This window comes from Miniopterus natalensis, chromosome 2 (assembly GCF_054644295.1).
Source record: "Miniopterus natalensis isolate mMinNat1 chromosome 2, mMinNat1.hap1, whole genome shotgun sequence".
In the NCBI taxonomy this organism is placed as follows: domain Eukaryota; kingdom Metazoa; phylum Chordata; class Mammalia; order Chiroptera; family Miniopteridae; genus Miniopterus; species Miniopterus natalensis.
Genome location: NC_142082.1, coordinates 120689440 through 120712114, shown reverse-complemented (window position 1 = coordinate 120712114; position 22675 = coordinate 120689440). Strand labels below are relative to the sequence as shown.

Sequence of the window (22675 nt, the reverse complement as noted above, 5' to 3'; positions counted from 1 at the left end):
ACTATTATTACAAAATACAATACTTAAATAGAGAAGGAAATAATGCTTTCCCTGGAAATGTTTATGCAGTATGGTAGGCTATCTCACTATATAATCCAGGAAGTCTTTATCAATGTGTAGACCTCGAGATAGACATAATTAAAGTCCTACTAAGCAGAATAAATATAAGGGGCAGAGAAAAGTTGTCATGGCAACCAAAATCCTGATTGTCTTCATTTTATAACACAAAAGTATTAACCCTTAAAATGCCTTAATATTTTTTTTATAGTTTATTTTAATCAGTGGCAATTCTGCATATTATGTTTGCAAAATTATAGCTCTGATTACCAGAGGGAAAGGGGGTCAAGGGAGGGAGAAGAGAGCAGGGGGGGATAAACGGTGATGGAAGACTTGACTTGGGGTGGTGAACACACAATACAATATATAGATGATGTATCAGAACTGTACACCTGAAACCTATTTAACTTTATTAACCAATGTCACCCAATAATTTCAATAAAAATTAAAATATACCTATAATGTAAAAAGCTAAATTGCAAGAAATAATGATTCAGCTACATACTGGTTTTTGTTTGGGGTTTTTTGTTGTTGTTTTTTGCTTAATCCCTTTATCTTTTCACCCAGCCCCTAAACCCTCCTCCCCTCTGACAGCTGTCAGTCTGTTTTCTGTATCTATGAGTCTGTCTTGTTTGTTAGTTTTTGGTGTTTTTTTTAATCTAGCATTAGGAAATGAAACTCTTCTACAAGATCTAGTTTTCTCAAAAGCAAAACAGTTTTAATGAGATATTTTTATTTGCGTAGTTTAAAACAATTTGGGTTTATAATATATTGACAATAAACATATAGGAGGGGAAGTGAATATTCTACCACAAGGTTAACACTTTTAAATGTATCTTTCCAATCTTATTGTACAAAAGATTTTACTCAGGCAATTTGGACATACTTTGTATAATGTTTCATAAACATATTTTTCATCTAACACTCTACTGTATTTCCAGGTTTATAAATATTCACCTTTACAATAATTTTAATAACATTAAGGATTACCATAATTGAAGAGGTCTCTCTGTTAGGTATTTTCTGGTCTTCTAATATTGCAAATATGTTACTATAAACATCTTTATATTAAATTGTTTATACAGCTGAGGCTAATTCTTTATTGCAAATTCCTAGAGAAACATATGAGCACTTCTGCAGCTTTTGATTTGTTCTCTTACTTTGGCTCTATAAGGTATTTTCCTAATCTATCATCTCTCCCAGTGGCCCAGGTTTTTGTACCCTCACCGTCATATCTATGTTTAACCACATTCATAAATTCATATATATTTTCTCATTGTTATTTTAATTTTCAGTTCTTTGACTGTGAAATGAAACATGTTATTTTGGTCAGAAGGGATTTGTATTTCTTTCCTTGACACCTGCTTGCTCATGTGCTTGTACTGAACTTTCTTCTAGAAGGAAACTCATTTTTCTATTCAATAATGATCATCTTGGCATATTCTGGGATGGCAAATTCCACTTTAACAAACTAAATGGCTACTTCTCTAAAATCATGCTACTGTTTTCTATTAGTAAGATGATTTGTTTTTTTCATGTACTGGTAAACCAATTCAAAGAGAATCATAAATACCTTCCCAGCACTGATTTGTTTAATAACACTTCAATGTTATTATTAGAGTAGACTGGTGGAAAGGACCTTGGATCAGGCTAGTTCTGTGTAGGAAAAATCACTTAACCTCTCCACATCCCAGTTTCTTCTGTAAAATAAGACTGTTGCGTTTCAAGGTTGTAATGAGAATTGAGGATATTATAGTTAAATATCGATGATAGCCTCTTGGTACATGGTGTCTTTAGTTTTTATTAGCCCCATTTAGTGTTATTGCATCTCAACATGTCCCTTATTTTAATGGCTTTCCAAACTGTAGGTCTCAAACCATTAGTGGATTGTGAAATTTATGTACACAATTTTCGGGCACAACTAGAATTTTTAGTGAAAAATAGCACAACAAAGTTGAATGTATCAAAATATTTCACGCATTGTTAAAGGCAAGTGTTTTTATGTGAAACTTTCATTCTGTATATAACATAGGTAGAGAGAATATGCACACTGGAGCACAGTGGAAAATGTACTTCTTACTATGGGTTGTAGTCAAAAACTCTTTGAAAAAACACAATTTTATCAGATACTGATCACATAGTATACAAGTCCCTTATACTACAGTGGTTAAGACACCTGGATTTAACCCCCAGCTGCAGTAATTGCTACAGAATTGCTTTGAACCAATTGCATAACCTCTGTGTGCCTTAGTTTTCTCACCTGTAAAATGGATGATAATTATACTTGTCTCATGGGAGTGATATGAGAACTATTTGATTTCATGTATCTAAACCACTTAGTAGGTACTCAATAACAGTTGACTGTTATTTTATCAAGACTTGAATAGAAATTTTTTTTCTGAATAAGTAATGTCACAAGCACTAAAATGCACAAGAGAATATAAAGTCCTCACATTAGTCAGAAATGAGTAATTAGCAAGTTTTTTCACCTACAAAGTGCTTCTTGATAAGCACCTTATATCCACAAATATGTCAAGAGCCATGTAGCTATTCTTAGTTTTGCTATTGAAAAACATTATTTTTCAATTGTGAAGGAATAAAAATAAAATATTAAGCAATCAGTCTTTGTCAGTATATTAGATCATTAGTTACATCTTTCTATTTTATAAAAGTTTTTTAAAAATTTCACAGTGGTATAAATTAAGTAAAAGGAGCATGTCTATAGTTCTTTCAATCTTTTCTTGATTTTTAAAAAAATAATAAATGATAGGGATAATACCATTAGCTAGTAAAAATTGAAAGTTTATAACTTTTATCTTTTTTGATGAAACATCTTCCAAGCATACATTATGTTCAAAAAGATTGTTTTTGGAAGTTATAGAAACATTCTTTTCTTCATTTAAAAAAAAAAAAAAAATTGAGTCAAGTTCAGTGCATTTACTAAATGTTGACTCTATTTAACAAGTCTTATTTGTCCTATAGTATTTTAGATCATTCAACTTATATGTAGAAGAAGTGTTTTATATTTCATAATAGGCTGGGGTCATATAGAAATATTTACCCAACCCAGGTGAAAAAGGACCCAAACATCTGCATGCACAGAACTATAAACAATTATGCGATCACTTGGAAGTAGCAAGTGAATATCAGTCTGGGTGACCAGCAACAATAACCCACTTCCAGAGCATTAAGCTGAAACACAGACAATATGCCTTTAATTTAATGATGACACTGTTGTATTTAGCTATTTGTATCTAACACATCATTTCCTTTAAATCCCACAGTAAACCATAATTCCTCAAATATCCTCAACTATCCTGTGAAATTCAGTAATAATGCCAATCATATCTGGTGATTCTTACAAGAGAAAAACAAATTTATTTTTTAATGCATACATACTAGTATTTCATACATACATACGGGTTGGTGTGTGTGATTTTAGTTTTGCTGACTCACATGAAATATAAAAGTTTAGGTATCATAAATACCAATAGTTTCACATAAGTTATGCCAAAAGTACAAGCAGTACTCCATATTTTTTGCAGGGAGACAAGAACCTAAGATAAACAGAATCAGAAAAATCAGGAAAAGCTTCTGGACAATGACCTTGAGCTGAAAAAATAAATTTTTTTCACATTCTGGAAAATTCTGGGCTGCCAAGTGCTTTTAGAGAGGGAGGAAGGGAGTAATCTATTGACTGACTGAATGATCAGTATAGGCTGTCCTGAAAAGAATGTATGCACACTTTAACAGCTGACAGCTCAGTTTTGAAAATGAAATGTATACACACACTTTGAATAATTATAAAGGCAGTGTTTATTATAAACACTGTATTAGCCTCAGCCATCATCTCCTTCTGGGAGATCTAAACTCTCTGAATTTTGTTTCATATTTTAGTAATAACCCCACACATTTGAGATTCTTCTTCTTTCAATTGTACTTTCACTAAATACATAAGTATACATAATTAATTCACAAAAGCTTTGGATTCTATAAAAAAATCCTTTATGTTTGCTGGTTATCTCCATTTACTTGCAAATCAACAAAGTGTGTTATGATTCCACAAACTTTCCTGCTGAGACTGTGAAGTTCCTCATGCCCAGGCCTGTTTGTATTTGCCTATTTCTGCCCAAAGTTACGTTCACTCTCTCACCAGCACAGCCTGAAATTTTAAATCACACAGTCAAATTATTAAAGTCCAGAATATGTTTAGATTGGAGAATAGGACTTCAATTTGACCCCTTTAGAAAAACTTTCTAATATTTAGGAATATAAATATGTACGTGTATATATTATTACGGTGGTCCCTCGGTTTTCGAATGTACTCCGACCCGGGAGACCGTTCGAGCTCTGAAACGTTCGAAAACCGAGGGCTCAGCAGCCAACAGCTGGGCCTCAGTGGAAGCCGTGGGGCGTGTTCGACTTCCGAGGCGCGTTCGAAAACCGAAGCATTGACTTCCAGGTTTCCGGCGCTCGTAAACCGAAATGTTCTTCAACTGAGACATTCGAAAACTGAGGCACCACTGTTTATACTTATATTATGTGTACTAAGAGAAACCTAGGCAGGGCAGGTTTCTCTTCTTCGTATTTCAAAAGGCAAATTAATTGAGGTCAAGTGTCTTGTTAAAATTCATTTAGCTAGTGAAGACGACAAGAACTGATCTGAAGTCTTCTGTATTCAAAGCTTTTTTTTTTTTTTCCATTGACTACCTTAAGGATTAATTTTTTAATATCTGGAGATAAAAAAATGTGTAAAATAATTGAATGAATTAACTTAATAAAATAACTCAATAATTTATTCAAACTAAATAAACTGAAATAATTAGACAGACAAGTCATGTTTCATCATCAGGGCCATGGTATATATAGTCAGTCATGCCACATGGACAGTGGCTTCAAAAATTCACCCAGCAAGACAAGTAAATTATTAAACAGAGTATTGTTTGCAGTAAATGTAGAAAAGAAAGAAAGACTGGGAGGAAAATATACCATCAATAAATGAGATTCAAGAATTAATTTCAGTATAACGTTCATGACATCTTAGAGTATCAATGTTATAATAGTATTCCTTAAAACTATTTTAAAGTTTACTAACAATTTGAATGTATGCTGTCATTTATCAGCATTTCCAGTGTAAATATGTGACCTCTTTTCCTTTTAGAAAATACAAACTGTTTTGAGTATAGAGCATGTACATTGTCAGCAATTGTTTCATACACCTTTCAGTGAGATATGGGTTAAAAGTTATATCTACGCAGCAAACAATTGGCTATATAAATAACTAATAGGGTTTATATAGTACTGTTGGGACAGAATGCTCTCAGTAACTATGTCTGGTCTTACCTTCTGGGAGAGAATCTCCTCTGTGGTCCATAAATATTTCATGAACCAACATAAAGTAATATGCTAATGACAGACCATTTACCCAGTGAGCAGGGCACCCTCTGATGTTTTTGCATCTCTGGTGTAGCTTTGATGTGGGATCAGTTAAGCCATTGTGAATTATTCTTTTTGTGCTTCCCCCCCTCACAGTTTCATCTGAACCTAAAATGGTGAGCGAGAGTCATCATGAGGCCCTGGCAGCCCCGCCTGTCACCAACGTTGCGACTGTTATACCAAATAATGCCACAGAGCCAGCCAGTCCTGGAGAAGGAAAGGAAGATGCCTTTTCTAAGCTGAAGGAAAAGTTCATGAATGAGTTACATAAAATTCCACGTGAGTAGTACATATTGTTCCGGCAATAAAAACAAATGGTTGAAAATCATCTTATTTGTTGGATAGAAAGCAGAATTCCTGTAACATACTATAAACATACATTTGACTTTTTATTATTGGAACAGGAGTATTCAAAAACATCTGTACCTTGTATTTAATGTAAGTGGGGTTCTTTTTATCTTCTTTAAAAATCTGTTTCTTTCAAGAATATTAAAGTTTAGGAGTTGTGCTAATGTTCAGGATTTGTATTTCTGAAATTATTCCACTGTAAAGATTATTTCTAAGCAGTAGCTAAAATGCACTTGCCCAGCTGCAAGTTTGATTTCCTTTTATTCATTTGTTAATATTTAAAAATCTTTTGCACACTTTTAATTTTTTCTTTGTCATTAGGAAATAAATAATTTGTACCCATTTATTTCTATAGCACTAAGTGAAATCAGTGGCTTTTAATTTAAATTTTAAACTATTTTTTTTCTTCAGGCTTATCTTGTCTTCAGATTTGAACATTATATACTAAACACTTTTCTAGGTGCTGGGGAAACAGGTTTTGGCCCTCACAAATCTTTTATTTTAGTGGGGGGCAAAAGTCATAAATTGATAAACAGGCAAATATATAAAATGCATCGTTTAGTAATAAATGATGTAAGAAAACTAAAGAAGAGGAAGTGGGATCAGAAAGGGAATAGAGAGGAAAAGGTTATTATTTAGGATGATGAGAGCTGGTTTATAAGGAAACCTGGAGGAACTGGGGGAGAAAGTTATAATAACCTGGGAAATACAGACAAAGGCCCTTAAGCAAGAATCTTCTTGGAACAGCAAGGAGCTCTGTGTGCCTTAAGTACAAGGTGGAGAGGGGCAATAGATGAATCAGGATTGCAGCAGAGGCCACATCATATGCGTCCTGCTAATTATTCTAAGGAACTTGGATTTTACTCTGAGTGAAATAAAATGTTTTTGTATGGTTTTGAGCAGAGGTGTCCCAGGATCTGACTTAGGTTTTTCTTAAACATCATTCTTGCTATTGTGTCAAAAACATGCTTAGAGGGGCAAGGGCAGAATACAAAGCAGGCTGTTGCAATAATCCAGATGAGAAATGTATAAAATTTGTAAGAGAATTATTCTATAAGGACATTGAGAAACTAAATTTAAAAAAAAAATACAAGGAATCAACTTCTTATCCCTCAAGTAATTAACCATTTGTTGACCCATCTGTCCTCTTTTAACAAATTCAAGCTCGTCTGAGAGACAGCACAGTTGTCAGTAATTACCATTCTCAGTAAGAAGATCCCTAACCCAGTGGGATGGAGATGGTCCAGTAGATAGAGCCCTACAATAAGAAACGCAGGCTCCCAGTTCTCTTCTTTGCTCTGCTGCTGAGCTAATGGACTGATTCAGATATGTATAACTTTGAGCTCATAACCACATGGCAGAAACCAAATACACATATCATGGAGGCAAATTCTCACTTAAATATTTTATCAAAATGTTTGTTTTTAAAAAAAATGTGTTGTAGGGAAGCAAAGAAAGCAATGAACAACCAAATCAAATACATAGTCTGCCTTGTCTTCAATACCATCTCCTTCTCGGAAAGAGGAAACAATATGGGAGGCATGGCAATGTCAACAACTCTGGGATTGAATGTTCCCCATTATTGACATAACCCATTCTCTCTTCTCCCTCAGGCCTTTGCGCAAACAACATCTTCTTAGTTAGAAAGTCCTCAACCATGCTATTTAAAATTATCACCTATTTATCACACCTTGTCTTTGCCAGCACTTCCTGTCCTTCCCCTTGTTTTTTTTTCTTCTTCTTCTTCTTCTTCTCACCATATTACTTAGCACCACTTGCAATGCTTTGTATTTTATTATTTGTTTTTAAATCATTTTGGCTTCCTCTAAAATAATGTAAACTCTATGAGGACAAAAAGTTGAGCCTGTTCTGTGCACAGTTGTATCCCTGGTGGTGTCTGCCATATATGAGGCACTCAGTATCTATTTGTTGAATGAATGAATTTCAATTTAACTTATATCCTGAACCACTCCTCTCAGACTTTGAGGCCTTAAGATGCTAAAAATTTAAAGCATAGTATAAATCTTTAATTTATAATACAAAGAAAAACGTCATCACCATGCTTGACTATGTCATCACACTGTTTCCATATTTATATAGACTTCCCCACTTAGAGCCAAGAATTACTTTATATTTTCCTTCCTGTTCATCAGTAGGAAAACTATCAGCTGGAAAAAAAATATCTATGAAAATCTTTTTTTTTCCTTTCCCTTGGCTAACCTTATTTCATTCTTTTCCAAGCCATTGTCCCATTCCCTTGTACCTTTTGTGGTCACTCGAAATCAAACCAGGTAATTAGTCTTCTCCATGGAGATTTGCTTTGACCAGCAACCTAAAATAATAGACTGTCAGAGGCTCAGGGTAACACCTATGGAGATATTATGTTGCTAGTTTTCTAACTTGATTTAATAGGAAACAGCAAATGAAATACCTAAAATTTTTAAATGGTATGGTAAATAAGTGTTAGAAAAACTGTATCATAAATACAACCATGCAGTCTTCTTATTAAAAATATGTAACTGCATATTTCACACTCTCATTTTAATCCATTACAATTTTTATTGACGGTGTAATTGAAATTTCTAATGGGATTTATACACAGGGAACAACACTAAACAAAAATAAAATATATCCCCAAAATCAAATTCCTTTAGGAGCACATGTTATATAAAGGTTATCACTTTTGACTTGGCATAATACAGTGTGACTCTAATGACAGGCAACAAATTAGAATATTAATCGATTTCCGCCTCTGAACTAAATCTTGTCTATCTGGCAGATGTGTTTTTTTGCAAAATTGATAGCAAACAGCTTTAGTCTGTCACTTGAAATTCCCACTTGTGAGAAGAGCGGTATCACAATGGCAAAGCATGTGCATGTCATTAGTTGGGTAATCTGCACAGTCCAGCATGGAATATATTCAAACCAAATTGCCTGATGATATCATCCATAACACCATGGGGCTTAAAATTTAAAAAAAGAAAAGGAAATAAACGCGGAGCATTTTTATCTTTCAATTCTTTCTGCACACTGTTATCTAAACGAAGCAGACAAGGTTTCTCAGAATGTTTCTTTATTTTGCAACTTTGATTTTAATATGACTAGGGCTGTGGTTGGTTTGTAAAACATGAACTCATGTCATCCGAATAGCTGTGATTGAGGTTTTGATATTCATGAGCTTCTAAAGTAGAGTGCACCTTTCCTTAAGTGTCGCAGTAAACCAGATGGCCGCATCCTGACTCTTAGCCCAGAATAAGAGCAAGTGGACTAGGGGTACTTATGTAATTCATACAGAAATGCTATTGGATAGACAGTTTAGCACAGGGATTAAAACCACAAACTCTAGTCACAGACTGCATGGGTTCAAATCTTAGCTCCACCATATACTAGCCTTGTGACCTCAAGAATGTTGCTTCATCCTTCTGTTATTAGTTTCCTCCTGCATAAAACAGGGACAAAAGTGTCTCCATCATAGGCTTGTTGTGTTAAGATATCAGTGCATATAAAGTGCTTAGCAGAGTGTCTGGCACAAAGTGAGCACTTTATAAATGTTAGCTATTCTTAAACTCAAGCTGCCATTTCTAACAAGCCTATTTCTGTTTTATAAAAGCCCTCTATTCATGTCAGACAGACACCCAAATTGAGAAAATTCTGGAAACTTACCGCCCAATATTTAAGCATCGCCTTCTCTAAACCCACTCCAACACTCCTGTTCTCAGAAAGATGAATCCCCTCTTGGTGTTTCCTCTTCCCATCATCTCCCCTAATTTCCCTTTAAAAAAAAAACAAAAAAAAAAACTCCTATAATTTCACTGTCTTCCTCATACACATGCTCAAGGCTCACATACCTGAAGGGCCTAGTGACCTTCCATACACACTAAGTGCTTAAGAAATGTCCATTTTCCTCTTTCAGTCTCTAAACTTTGCTTCTTACCTCACCTCTTCTGTCAACTGCCATTCTCTCTCCTTCCTTCATTTCTATACCCAACTGCTTGAAAAACATGACCTAGCACCTGACATCTGTTTCTTCAGCTCCCATTAACAACTCGGCTCCTTCCTCCTGACTCCCACCCTTCAAGCTCTGTTAAAATTGTCTGAACTGCGTCCCAGGTGCTCCCTGATGCACAGCTGTGGGGGTGATTCCCGACCTTCCTTCCTTCAGGTGTTCCTGCATTGTGATCACTGTCAGCCGCCATCACCTGGAAACTCTTGATTTCCAGTATTCTGCTCTCATTGCCTTCTCTTCCTTCCTTTCCTCCTATTCTCTTTTATTAACTGGACCTCCTCTGACTACTTTTCCTTCCCGTAAGTGGTAGGGGTCCCTATTTCCAAGGTTCCCCTTTGAATATTTCTCCATGCTCCCCCTGGGAGCTCTCATTCACACCTCGCCATTCAAATAAGAGCTCTCACCATTACCCTTGTCTTTTCTCATATATTTAATCTCCATTTCTATACCTGCATTATTTAAATCCTGTTAATTCTCCTCCTGAAAAAACTCTCAAAACCAGCCAGCACTTTCACACGTGTGTCTTCTCTCATGCTTGTCTCTCTTCCTGGACTCGAACCAGTTCAAATGTTCACTGGGGTGAGAAGTTCCATCATTTCCCAAAGAAGAATTATTTAAGTCTTCCTCAAAGCTCTTCATTAAATCTCTTGGTTATCTGTTTTTGGTTTGTTTTATCTTGTTTTGCTTGCCTTTCTCACTGAAATATAAATACCTCAGAGGCAGGAAAATTTTCTTATACATATTTGCACCCTTCTTATTTGAAAGTGTCTAACGCCATGCTAGAAACAACTGTACAGATATTACCATGTTATAAATACTAACATTATACCAAACACTGTATTTCTTGTCCCATGCTTGGAGAAACTGATCTACAAAGCAATAGTCTTAAAACCTTTTTAGCCAAAAATTTTGTTCAAATGAAAAAAAAAACAACTCTATCTAAAACAAAACAGAGCTGCTGTGGTGAGTTAAAAGTGTCTTTCTCACTCACTCTTCCAAGCTACTCCCATCTGCAGCTCTAAAGACACGTGACTGTATGGAACACAATTTGAAAGCAGCAGCCTGAAGAAGTAGTAGGTCTATCAGTGTTCTCTCTCACAGCAACTGCCAATGAAACTCAACAACCAGTTGTAATATAGTTGGTTAAATATGTCACAAGCAATATTCATTAATGAGGAAACATGTGGTCCAGTAACTTTGCTTTCCCTCATGTGGCTGCAGAATGAACATAAAGTCTTTGTTATATCAAGAAACACATGAAAATACCCTTAGGAACACACAGTAATCTGTAGCATGTAAATAACAATTGTTGTGATGATGGCCAATGTTTAAGCATTCAGCTTGGAAGTATGCACTGTGCACTCTGTAAAATCAACCTCAATTATGCCTTGTGAAAACTCTATTAGATGAGAACAATTGTTATCCCCATTTTACACATAAGGCTGAGGCTCAGTAAGGTAAGTGACTTGTCCAAGGAACTTACACATGGTTCAGGTTGTAGGTACAGGGGTATGTCAGGAAACATTTTGCAGTTTTCTGATTATGCCTTAACAGAATATCCCAGAGGCTGCAAATGGCTTTCACCATTCCTCATCACACATGACTTGAAACTATTCGAGTTCTATGTGTCTGTTCAGAGTATTGGTTAATATTTGACATTCATCTTTTGATATTTGTTTTAAATGACTGCATACCCAGAACACAAGTTTAATACTAATTCAGAGTTTGTCATTGCATTAACTGGCTTTAAAGACAAGTACTTATTTATTCACTTTATTTTTCTGCTTTTTTGTTGCACTCATTCTGTTAGATTGGCATGTGAATAACCCATTACTACCTAAGTTGCATTTTGTTCCATCATATAAATGAACTCTGTACATGACTCAATTCTCACTTCAGAAAAGCATTGGCTGAAATGTTACGTGACATTATTCATTGTTAACCTCTACTAAGTTGAAATATCTTTAAGAAAAAAGTTGCAATACTGATAAGTGTTATTTTCAGAGCAAGTGCTTTGCAGTATTGATTGACTTCATCAATGCAATGCTGAAGGAAACTATTCAAGATAAAGACACTCAGAGATAAGGGTGCAATTCATCATAGCACAATGGAGTGACTCATGCTTACATTCAATAAACATATTTTAGTTTAGTTTATTACCTTCTTTTTCAAGTTTAATTCTGATTTAAAATATAGAAAATATGTATATGTGTGTGTGTGTGTGTGTGTGTGTGTGAGTACTCTGTGCATGTGTGTTTGTGTTAAGAGTTACTATTTAAAATTTAATCCTATGACAGAAAGTCAGTTTGGTTCTTAATAGAGTTGACACTGCCCCCTACAGTATGTTGTGAGTTTTCGTTGGGTCATTTTTAGTGTGTAAAAATAAGAGCACTGGGGACATAGAAAACACAGCCCAGGCACCTACACATCTTGAAACATGTAAGACAGTTTCACACTATGAAAAAATTGTCCCTCACTCTCCATGAATTTCAAAATCTCCATAGAACATGCATATAGAAGGAAAGTTGGTTAATTATCTGAACCTAAAACTATTTATCATATAAACACAAAATATTCTTGCATGGCTCTAATATAAACTGAATATTCTAGCTTTGATTGTAATGTTTATTTAACACCTGATCTTTCCTTTTCTCCTTCCTTTTTGAAAATCTTCTGATTGTCTTAGTTCTCTAAATCCAAATATCCCTTTTAGCAGTTGCAAGCATTTGATGACTTTGTTGTCTTACTACTAGTATTTCTATACTGAAATACAAATAATTTCATTATAAATTACTTATTTCCTTTATATTACAGTTAGCACATTTTATTGATGTGTAAAATTGATATATGTAGGTATATTATACTACCTATTATATATACTCAGAGAATTAAAGGAATCATATAACATATTTGTTGTAAACTGGGTCATTATGGATAATACTAATTTTAAAGAACAAGTGTGCACTATGACCCTATCAACATCCTACATTCAATGTGAAAACCTAGTGAAAAGTACATGCTACTGATGTTGGATTTCAAGAAGGTTGTATAAATGTGTCCTTGAGTTTTGTTTTCCTCTTGGAACCCTACTATGCAGAAAATTCCCTCAAGAAATTTATGCCTATAAAATGAACTAGTGTTGAGAGACTTTATAAACATCTAAAGCATTGGTAATACAGAGTAATGGTAAGCACATAAAGTCAACAAGTGAATTATGATCTCAGGGAAGTTTCTAAACCTTATTTAGCTACATTCCATTAGCATTTCAAAGATATTAAGCAAACACACCTGAGAGAAATAAAGAAGTGAGCCATATTTTAGACATATATTAAAAAATAGTTCAGGAATTACCTTGTAAAATACTATAGAGACATACAAATATATTTTAAAATAATTTTAAGCCTCTATTCCTCACTACATAGCAGTTGCAGGTCAAAATACAAGCTATATTTTCACTAAAGGAAGCCTGACTACAAATGCAAATCCATAAAGAAAACAGAATGAAAGGAGCTGAGAGGCTGCTGTTTTCCCCTCACTCTAATGACTGCGTAGGTCTTTGATTGCATTGCTGACCTGTCAGGTTTGTGTCAGTCTGTTCAACAGAATAAAGAACTTAGAAGCGGAAACCAAAAGGAAAATACGTGATGTACTATTATATTTTTAGCACTCAGCTTTATTTTTCTTCATTTTGACTTTCATTTATGAGAATGTTACAACAAAGGGATTGAACTTGATACCTTCTGAATCCTCACGCCCTTCAGTCTGCCTTTTAAGCAAATTTATATAACTTGGAAATAAAGATTAAGAAGCTATTGGCACATTTAAAGGTTTCTTCAACCAAGCACCACTTTCATTGACACTACTGTCCTAGAGGAATTTCAAAACCACTGAGCCCTTTCCCTTTTCTCTTTCAAGCTTTTTACACATACAAGTTAAAACAGAAAAGGGGGCAATGGTACTACAAATAATAGAAATATATTTGACTGTTAAATATGCCATTTACTGAAACTAGTGTGTACCTGTCCACAGAAACTTAGAAAAGATCCAAGATTTCAGGGTGATAAACCTTAATTAACTGAGTTATATTGTTCAACACCTTGAAAGTAAAATTCTATTGTAATAATTTCTTTTTCATAAGGACTTGGATAAGATTCTTTAAAATCAGTAAACTATTCCAGTGGATTTAAAACATTACTGCTATCACCATGTAACTATTGCTCCCTAAATTCTTCGTACACTTCAGTAGCCCCGTACTCTGTCCAGAATGCTGTGTTAATCACTCAGGCCATCAATACTGTATGACCTTGGGCAAATCATCTACTCTCTCTGTAAAACAAGGGTCATAATAGAACTCGACCTCTGGAAAGGTATAAGCAGTAAAGCATTAATATACATAAAGTGCTTAAAACAATGTCTGGAATATAATGTTGGCCATATTCAAAGTTCAAGCTTCCAACTTATGTATATATAGCACTTACTATGTGCTAGGCTGTGTATGCCTAGGAACTAAACCAAAGCACATAACTTTGACTTGATTCTGGGCCTCAATAGCATTACAGACTCAGAATTTTTCTTCCAGAAGAAACTCTAAGTTAAATGTCTTAGCAAGACACCAATGGCTTTTTATAAGATTTGGCATGGTTCTTGCGTAAGTTTCAGCCTCACCTGCAGCTGTGCCCTCCCACAGTCTGCTTCAGCAGGACAGAAACTCTAGAAGTTACTGAATTTATTTTTCCAAGTGTTCCATGCTCCCAGGTCTTGTACAAGCTCTCTCCTCTGCCTGTAATTTCTTGCTTGCCACTGCTTGTCTAGTTGGACTATCTCTACTCTTTCGAACTCTCATCTTTTTTCTTTTCTTTAAATCCTCACCAGGGGATATGTTTATTGATTAGAGAGAGAGGGAAACATCGATGTGAGAGAGAAACATCGATCGGTTGCCTTTTGTACATGCCCAGGGATAGAACCCATACAACCTTTTTGGTGTACAGGACAACACTCCAACCAACTGAGCCACCTGGCTGGGGCAGAACTCTCATCTGTTATAAAGGTCTTCCTGTCCTCATACAACCAACTCCCTAATCTATTAACAATTGCCACTCTGTAGTAAGTCTGTACTTTACATATTTTTATAATTTTTACTATTTTACTTATCTGCTGTGTTTTCTCTCTTAATACCAACCAGTCTACATGAGAACAGAACACTGTCTTTTCCCCTCTGTGTTTCCAGCCCCAGTACAAAATTTGGCTCATCATAAGCAGAATTATTATTCTGCTTTTGCTCAAAAGATTCTAATAATCGTCTTGCCAAGAAAAGGCTTCCACTCATAGATACAGAGAACAGATTGGTGGTTGCCAGCTGCATGGGGTGGGGGAGGTGGGTTAAATGGGCGAAGGGGATCATAGGTACAAACTCTCAGCTATAAAATACCTAAGTCTGAGGGATCTAAGGTACAGCATGGGGACTGTCATTAATACTGTATTGCATGTCTGAAAGTTGCTAAGAGAGTAGATCTTAAAGATCTCATAACAAGAAAAAAAAAATATTGTAACTAAGTGTGGTGATGGATGTTAACTGGCCTTATTGTGATGATCATTTTGCTTATCTACACAAATATCAAATCATTATATACCTGAAACTAATACACAGGGTGGGCAAAAGTAGGTGTACAGTTGTGAGTATATGAAACAGTTTATTTTTGTATTATTATTAATTAATTATTGTATTGTTTTCTATACACACAACAGTAAACCTACTTCTGCCCACCCCTGTAGTTATGTGTCAGTTATATCTCAATAAAAAAAAGGAAGGGCTTCCGAAAGGGTCTTCCTGGAAATAGGTGATACTGATCATCAAAGGCAAATGTCAAGACCACACTGGGCTTGGGTGGGCACCTTCCACAGCCACTGCTTTCCCTCAGCCTCTCAGATTTCACACCAACCTTTTCCTTTCTCCCTCTCCTATTACCTCTCTCTCCATTTCCCTGACCTTTCTTTAACTTTGTCGTTTTCTCTTCTGTTTCTTTCCTTGTGCTTTCTGTTTCATTGCCTGTGCTGAATAAAAATTGTCCTTGTTTGCCTTACTGTCTTTGGCTGTCTGGTTCAGCACTGAGATGCAAACAGCCACCAAATTGGTCCTCAGGGTAAACAGTTCTCCCCACAAGCATTTGTATTCAAGTGGAGAGCTGGGACTTAGCACCAGTTTCACCTTTCCACTTTAAAAATCATGTATTGTAGTAGAATACTCAGGAAACAAAATGAACTTTTTTTTTTTGGCAAGTGCTATATAACACAGCCCCATTTCCTGCGCTGTCACCGAGAGAGCTCAAAGGTACGTGGATGTGTTACAGCAGCTTTTCCCAGTGGGCACTTTTGTGAGGATTTCTTTGTCTTTTTTCTTTTAATCCTCACCAAAGAAAATGCTAATTGATTTCCGAGAGAGGGGAAGAAGGATAGGGGAGAGGGAGAGAGAGAGAGATCAATGTAAGAGGGAACATTGGTGGGTTTCTTCCGGTACGCACCCCAACAGGGGATTTTACCAGCCCCCTTTTGGTATATGAGACAGTGCTCCAACTGAGCCATACCTGCCAGTGTCTGAGGTTTTCTTTAGTGAGTAGCTGTTTATAGGAAACATTTATGAATTTCTCTGTTTTACCTTATCAGCCAAATAAAGCACCACAGGTTAGCCATTCAGCTACTGTTGTTGTGACTGTCAGTTGAATTGGTGCTTCAATATGGCCTGGCCAGCCACCTTCTGCCCACACTGATTGGAACTGTTCCATGTCCCCTTACCTTCCCACAGCTGCTGTCATCCAGGCACCTTTCTTTTCCATAACTGCTAATGTGGCTCTAATGTAATTTGCCTGGCTACCTTCCAGGCCCTCATCAGTAGGAATCTGTTTTGCTGTTTTGCAATAAGTGGTCTTTAGATGTAACAGCAACGCCACTAATGAGGAAGCCCAGTTACTTTCATAAGGGCTTGAGTTTAATAATCTTTAGTTGAGCACGGCCATGTTTCCACCAGTCTTCAGTTTTAGGAAATACATAGACAGTTCCCTAAAGTCTGTTCTGCTCCATTTATCTTCCATGGGAGCTTATGCACATTTGCTTCTATCTGGATTACTTGGTTTGGCCATTCAGCTATAGACACTTGGACCTATATGTATAAGGCACCCTCTACCCTGAAGCTCAATTCCTTAGCATAATCTTGGATTCTTCCCAATTGTTGTCCCCATTGTCCAGCTAGTTAACAAGTACTATCACCTCACTCCTGGTCCTCTCTCTCCTTTTCATTCCCACTGCCACGGCTCTGCTTGGGCTCTCATCCATTTTACAATTATGAGAGCCTTCTAAGAGACCTTCCCACAACCATTTTCCACTGTTGGCCAATTCAGTGTACATAAATCTTTCAGATGATTCTTCCTGGAACCCAGCTCTGAACATGCAAGTCCCTAGCTCAAAAACCTTCAGTACTCCCCCTTAGCCGGCTGTTGAACTTTATTTGTCATACAAGACCTCTGTAGTCTAGCCCCAATCCACCTTTCCTACCTCATTTCTGCTTCTCTGAAGTGAATGTTCAGTGTCCCATAGAGATATCTATTTCCTGCCTTCATACTTTAGTCCATGGTTTTCCTTCATCTGAAATGTCACACACACACATACACACACTGATCTCTTCATATCCAAGCCTCCCTGAATGATTAAGGCTCAATTCAAATGCTAGCCCTTCTATAATGTTACTCTTGAATATCCACATTACTCTTCTAATATATTTATCTTCTACCATATAGTATTATGATGCTCATGTCTTATTTTCCTTACTAGACTTTAAGGTCTTAGAAGAGAGCCTCAAAGTTTGACCCATTCTTTCTAACTATAGACACATACTGTATGTTTTACAAAGAGTGGGCAGTCAATAAATGTGTACGGCATGGATTAATGGCTTGGTGGTAGAACCCAAAATAGAATAAGTTATTCTTATAATCTAATAGGAGAGATAAGATATACAGAGAAACAATAACAATTGAAGACAGTGATGCATACTGAAACTTAAATATATAGAGGAGTCATCAAAGATGAGACTGGAAATGTAATTTGGAATTAGGTTAGAGAGGGCCATCAATATCAAGCTAAGGAGTTTAGACTTTATTTAATAGTTAAAGAGGAGCCAGGAACCATTCAAAATATTTAAACATGGAAGTAACATAATTACAGTTTTGTTTTATGAACACCAGTCTGGCAGCAGTGTGTGGGTAGGACAGATTGTACGGGGAGAGCCAAGAGTGAGGGACAAAGCCTGAAGGAGGTAACTGAAGGAACTCTAGAGATAATGAAAGCCTAAATTGCTGTGGAAAGGAAGGCACAGATGTGACAGACTCTGTGATGTGACAGATTCTGTGAACATACAGTTGACAAGCACTCAAGTGGATCTGAGGGTGTCTAGGAAAAAGAAAATGAAAAATAATTCCAGAGGAGCTGGGTAACCATTTCAGGGTTATGCCTTGTAGGGAATGGGGAACGCCAAAGAAAGTTCAACTTTGGAATGTGAGGTATGGGAATTGACCTCATATAAATGTAGGCTGTGAAAGTGGATAGTTGTCATTAGAAGAATGGGGGGGGGGGAGTGTCAATGTTAAATTCTTAAAATATAACTCATGAACAAATAGAAAAATGGATGAAAAGATAAATGAGCTGTCAGGGAATGGTGGGGAAAGAAGGGCAGTGCCATAGAAGTTAAGTGAAAAGAGTTTCTGAGAAACAGTAGCCAATTTGATTCCGGGAAAAATTATCAAATGTACTGCTTGAAGTTTGGGACAAACAAAAATAACTAAAGTATACAACCTGTCCTTATTTCAGTCTGGGGGGTTGGGGGTGGGGAGCAGATAGCATCATCATCATCAGAAGAAGAATATTTTCTGCGTGATTAGCACTATATATTGAATTCTGATTTGACCAATTTTTCATCATAACAACCCTATTGAATATATATTTATGATCCCATTTTATAGGGAGTAAAATGTCTCAAAGATGTTAAACAAAGCATACTTTAGTATAGGACAAAATAAAATAAAGTATTAAAGACAGGTACAAGTAAGCAAACCACAAAGGAGGCAGAAATGAATTACAGAAGGAGTTAAGAGAAAGGAAGCCTTGAATTATGCTTTGAACCAGAGACGGATTTGCCTAGGCAAAGAAACAATGGAAAGGCCTTCCATACTGAATAACAGGAGTTGTTCAACATGAACTGTGAATGCCCCGCCCCCAGAGTTTTATGGTTAACAATTTGGTTGGTGTGATTGGATTGTAGGTTACATGGAATGATATGCTTGGAAGAGAAAGCATGTGACCCCATTTTTGAGAACATTTAATGCTTTGCTAAGCAGGTCACACTTCATTCTGCAAAACATAATAAGCCTTTATGGGATATAAGAAACAGAGTGTGATCCAGCTAATTTTTTATTATTTTTTGGACCCATAAGAAGAAATAATTAGAGATATAAGCATCCAGGCATGGCAACTGCTGCACGTAGATCATGGAATGTTATGCCTGAGAAAAGGCCAGTGGGTTTAGAGCTCTTTATTGACCTTGGAAAGCCGTGTTTCATTAGAGCGCTGGAATCAGAAGCCAGCTTACAGGGTGTGAGGTGAGGACTTGGGTGAGAAAGGAGCGAGAACACGAAAGCAGGGAGCGTTAACCGTTCTCTCCCGTGAGAGTACAAACAGAATTATAGCTCAGGCACCTAACAGGAGGAAGGGAAATTGGATAAGTGTTCAGGTGGTTACAGAATGAGATGGAAGGGAAATAGGTTGTCATTACCACCGGCAAAGCTAACCCTTTCCTGGCTGCTTCCGAATGCCACCGCCTATCCACAGCCTTGGTGTTAGCACAAACCTCTCCTACATTTGACAGCAGAAGTTACTTGTCAACCTGGGACGGCGAAGTTGGGGACAGTCCACTGGTAGCGTAAACATTAGAAACTCTTTCGGGTACATTCAAAGGACTAATTCGCTTTGACTATACAGTGGTGCTGAGACCACATACCCACATATTTGAAACGCTTTTCCTGCTTCGTGATCACTCTCCCTGTCCTTGGACTTTCCACAGGCCTCATGCTCATGGCACGTGCCTATTTTCTGTTAGAGCTGTTTATCTTATGTTTCCAGATTTGCCTCAATTTTGGGGGAACAGAGATGGGCATTCTCATATATATTGCTCCTATAAAGTAGACACTAAATAATTACTGATTGAATTAATTCTGGAGACTATGTTTCACTATTATAAACACGTGGCCCAAAATTGGTTTGTGGAGAGATACTAGTTTTCTACTGCTGCACAGATGCTTACAACAAATTTAGTGGCTTAAAACAATATACATTTACCACCTCACTGTTTACGTGTGTCAAAAATCCAGGCATAGTTCAACTGAGTCCTCTAAGTCAGAAACTCGCAAGACTGCAACCAACATGTCAACTGGACTACAGAGGAGGGACTCAGGACCCTCTTCCGAGTTCCTTCAGATTTTTGGCAGAGATTCAGTTCCTTGCAACTGCAGGACTGAGACCCTCAATTCCCAGAGGCACCCCCTTCACTGGCAGTTTTCACCAACATGGCAATGTGCTAGCTCAGGGCAGACGGAATCACCTCTCTATTACCTCAGGAAGAGCCAAGTACCTTTTGGAGGACTTTCCTCTGATTAAGTCAGATACACCCAGAATAATCTCCCTTTTGATTAATTCAACATTCACTGATTTGAGATCTTTCACACATTGTCAAGATCCCCTCCTCGCTGCCATATAAAGTAACTATGTCACAGGTTTTGCCCACACTCAGGGACAGGGGATTACATAGGATGTGTACACGAGGGGTGCTGAGGTGGGTGGGGGGAGTCTTGGGAGCTATCTTAGAATTCTGCCTGCCCCAGACAAGGAAAGGGGAAAAGCTTATGGGAGAGAGCCAAAGAATTCTTACTTAAAAGGCAATAGATATTTCTTTTCTTTAACTAATACCCATTTGTACTATGTACAGTTAATCTTTTTTTTTTTTTTTATAAAATTAAGAGCATTTGTAGTGGAAAGCATCACTCATTCCAATTTGTTCTTTTATTTTTGGTGGCACTTCATGATAAGCACTAATATAGTGTATTTTCACAGGGTAGCAGCAGCACAGTTTTAGTGGTGAGACACGACAGTGCAGATTTTTTGGTGTCTGAGATGTTAAAGAGTGAAAACTAAAGCCATTTGTTATTCATGACTCTCAGTCTGGCAAATCTTTCAAAGTTTATGTTTTAGTAATGATAATTAGTGCAAATCAACAAGTTTCAGGATATCTATGAAAACACTGTAGATCCTGGGTTGGAGATACTAATTCAAAAAAAAAAAAAAAAATTTGATTAAGAAGTGGAACTTTTGTTCTTAGTATGAATTCAGATATAGCAGTTGGAATTGTGAGCTGCTGTAATCTATACTCAATATGATTAGAAACTAAGTTTGACACATCATGTTTTAAAATGATCGTGTATTACACATTCATGATATCTCTTTTATAAGAAATATGCATAAGGAGAAAAATATGAAGGAGAATACTTTAGAATGGGGGCAGGGGCCATGTATTAGTAAAGACCTCCAGAAGACTTACAGTTTAGACTGTTAGTATACCTCACATTCCAAAAGCTGTTTCAAGCACGCATGAGGTAAGCCTCTCATCATTTCCAAAACTGACACCTCTCTGGCTAAGGTAAATTTTCAAAAATATTCAGAATCTTACTTTAAAAAGGTAAATTATTTGTAAAATTCCAGCAATGAAAACTTCATTTTAGCCATGAACTGAGAGGGAAAACTCATCACTTGTTTTGAAAACCACTTTAATTTTAAGCTACAATTAATGTCAGACAAATGACTATGGTTTATACACCGATACACAATAGCCATGTCTACTACATGCTTCATATTCCCATAAGGAGTTTAGGTTTTTCCTACTATTGATTGGTAAGAAAATTCTTATGAGGAAAGATTCGGGGGGGGTTTCAATGAGGATTTTTTTCAAAGTGCCGAAAAAAAAATTTCCAAAATATAAAAATTCATGTTTTGAGATAGAAGAAAATAACTAAATAGAAAATGAGTAGCTAAATAGAAAATAACTAAATAACTAAATAGAAAATAACTAAATAAGAAAGAAAAACTAAATGTATCTTCATTAAGAAATTAGAAATAGCCCTAGCTGGTTTTGCTCAGTGGTTAGAGCGTGAGTCCATGGACTGAAGGGCCGTGGGTTCTACTCCAGCACCTCGGTTGCAGGCTCGATCCCTGGCCCCAATCAGTGCCTGTGTGGGAGGCAACCAATTGATGTTTCTCTCTCCCTGTCTCTCTCCCTCCCTAAAATATCCTCTGGTAAGGAGTAACAAAAAAAGAAATTAGAAATATATGTTTTAAATGAAAAAGTACAGAGCAGGTACTGTGGATTGAATTGTATCTCCCAAAAAGATAAGTTTAAGTCCTAACTCCTGGTGCCTGTGAATATAACCTTATTTGGAAATAGACCTTCAAACATCTAATCATGTTAAGATAATGGCATACTGGAGTGGGGTAGTTCTTAATCCAATATGACTGATGTCCTTACAAGAGAAGACACAGAGACAGAGACACACTGGGAAAACATCCTGTGGCAACAAAGACAGAGATTAGAGTGATGTATCTACAATCCCAGCAACACCTAGGATCCTGAGCAACATCGGAAGCTAAAAGAAAGGCCTGGAACAGATTCTTTCCCACAGCCTTCAGAGAGAACATGGCCCTGCCAACACCTTCATTTTAGACTTCTAGCTTCCAGAATTG

At 36.5% G+C, this 22675-nt stretch overlaps 1 protein-coding gene across 2 annotated transcripts in view; it reads left to right on the top strand.

Annotated features, from left to right (window-relative positions):
- Nucleotides 1-22675, top strand: part of SYT1 (synaptotagmin 1) — a 328980-nt gene that overhangs the window by 140805 nt on the left and 165500 nt on the right. For both annotated transcript variants that reach the window (XM_016199415.2, XM_087814523.1), the window contains exon 2: nt 5590-5772. In XM_016199415.2, coding sequence (XP_016054901.1) covers nt 5607-5772 — 166 coding nt within the window. In that variant the 5' untranslated portion in view covers nt 5590-5606. The remainder of the gene's footprint in view (nt 1-5589; nt 5773-22675) is intronic.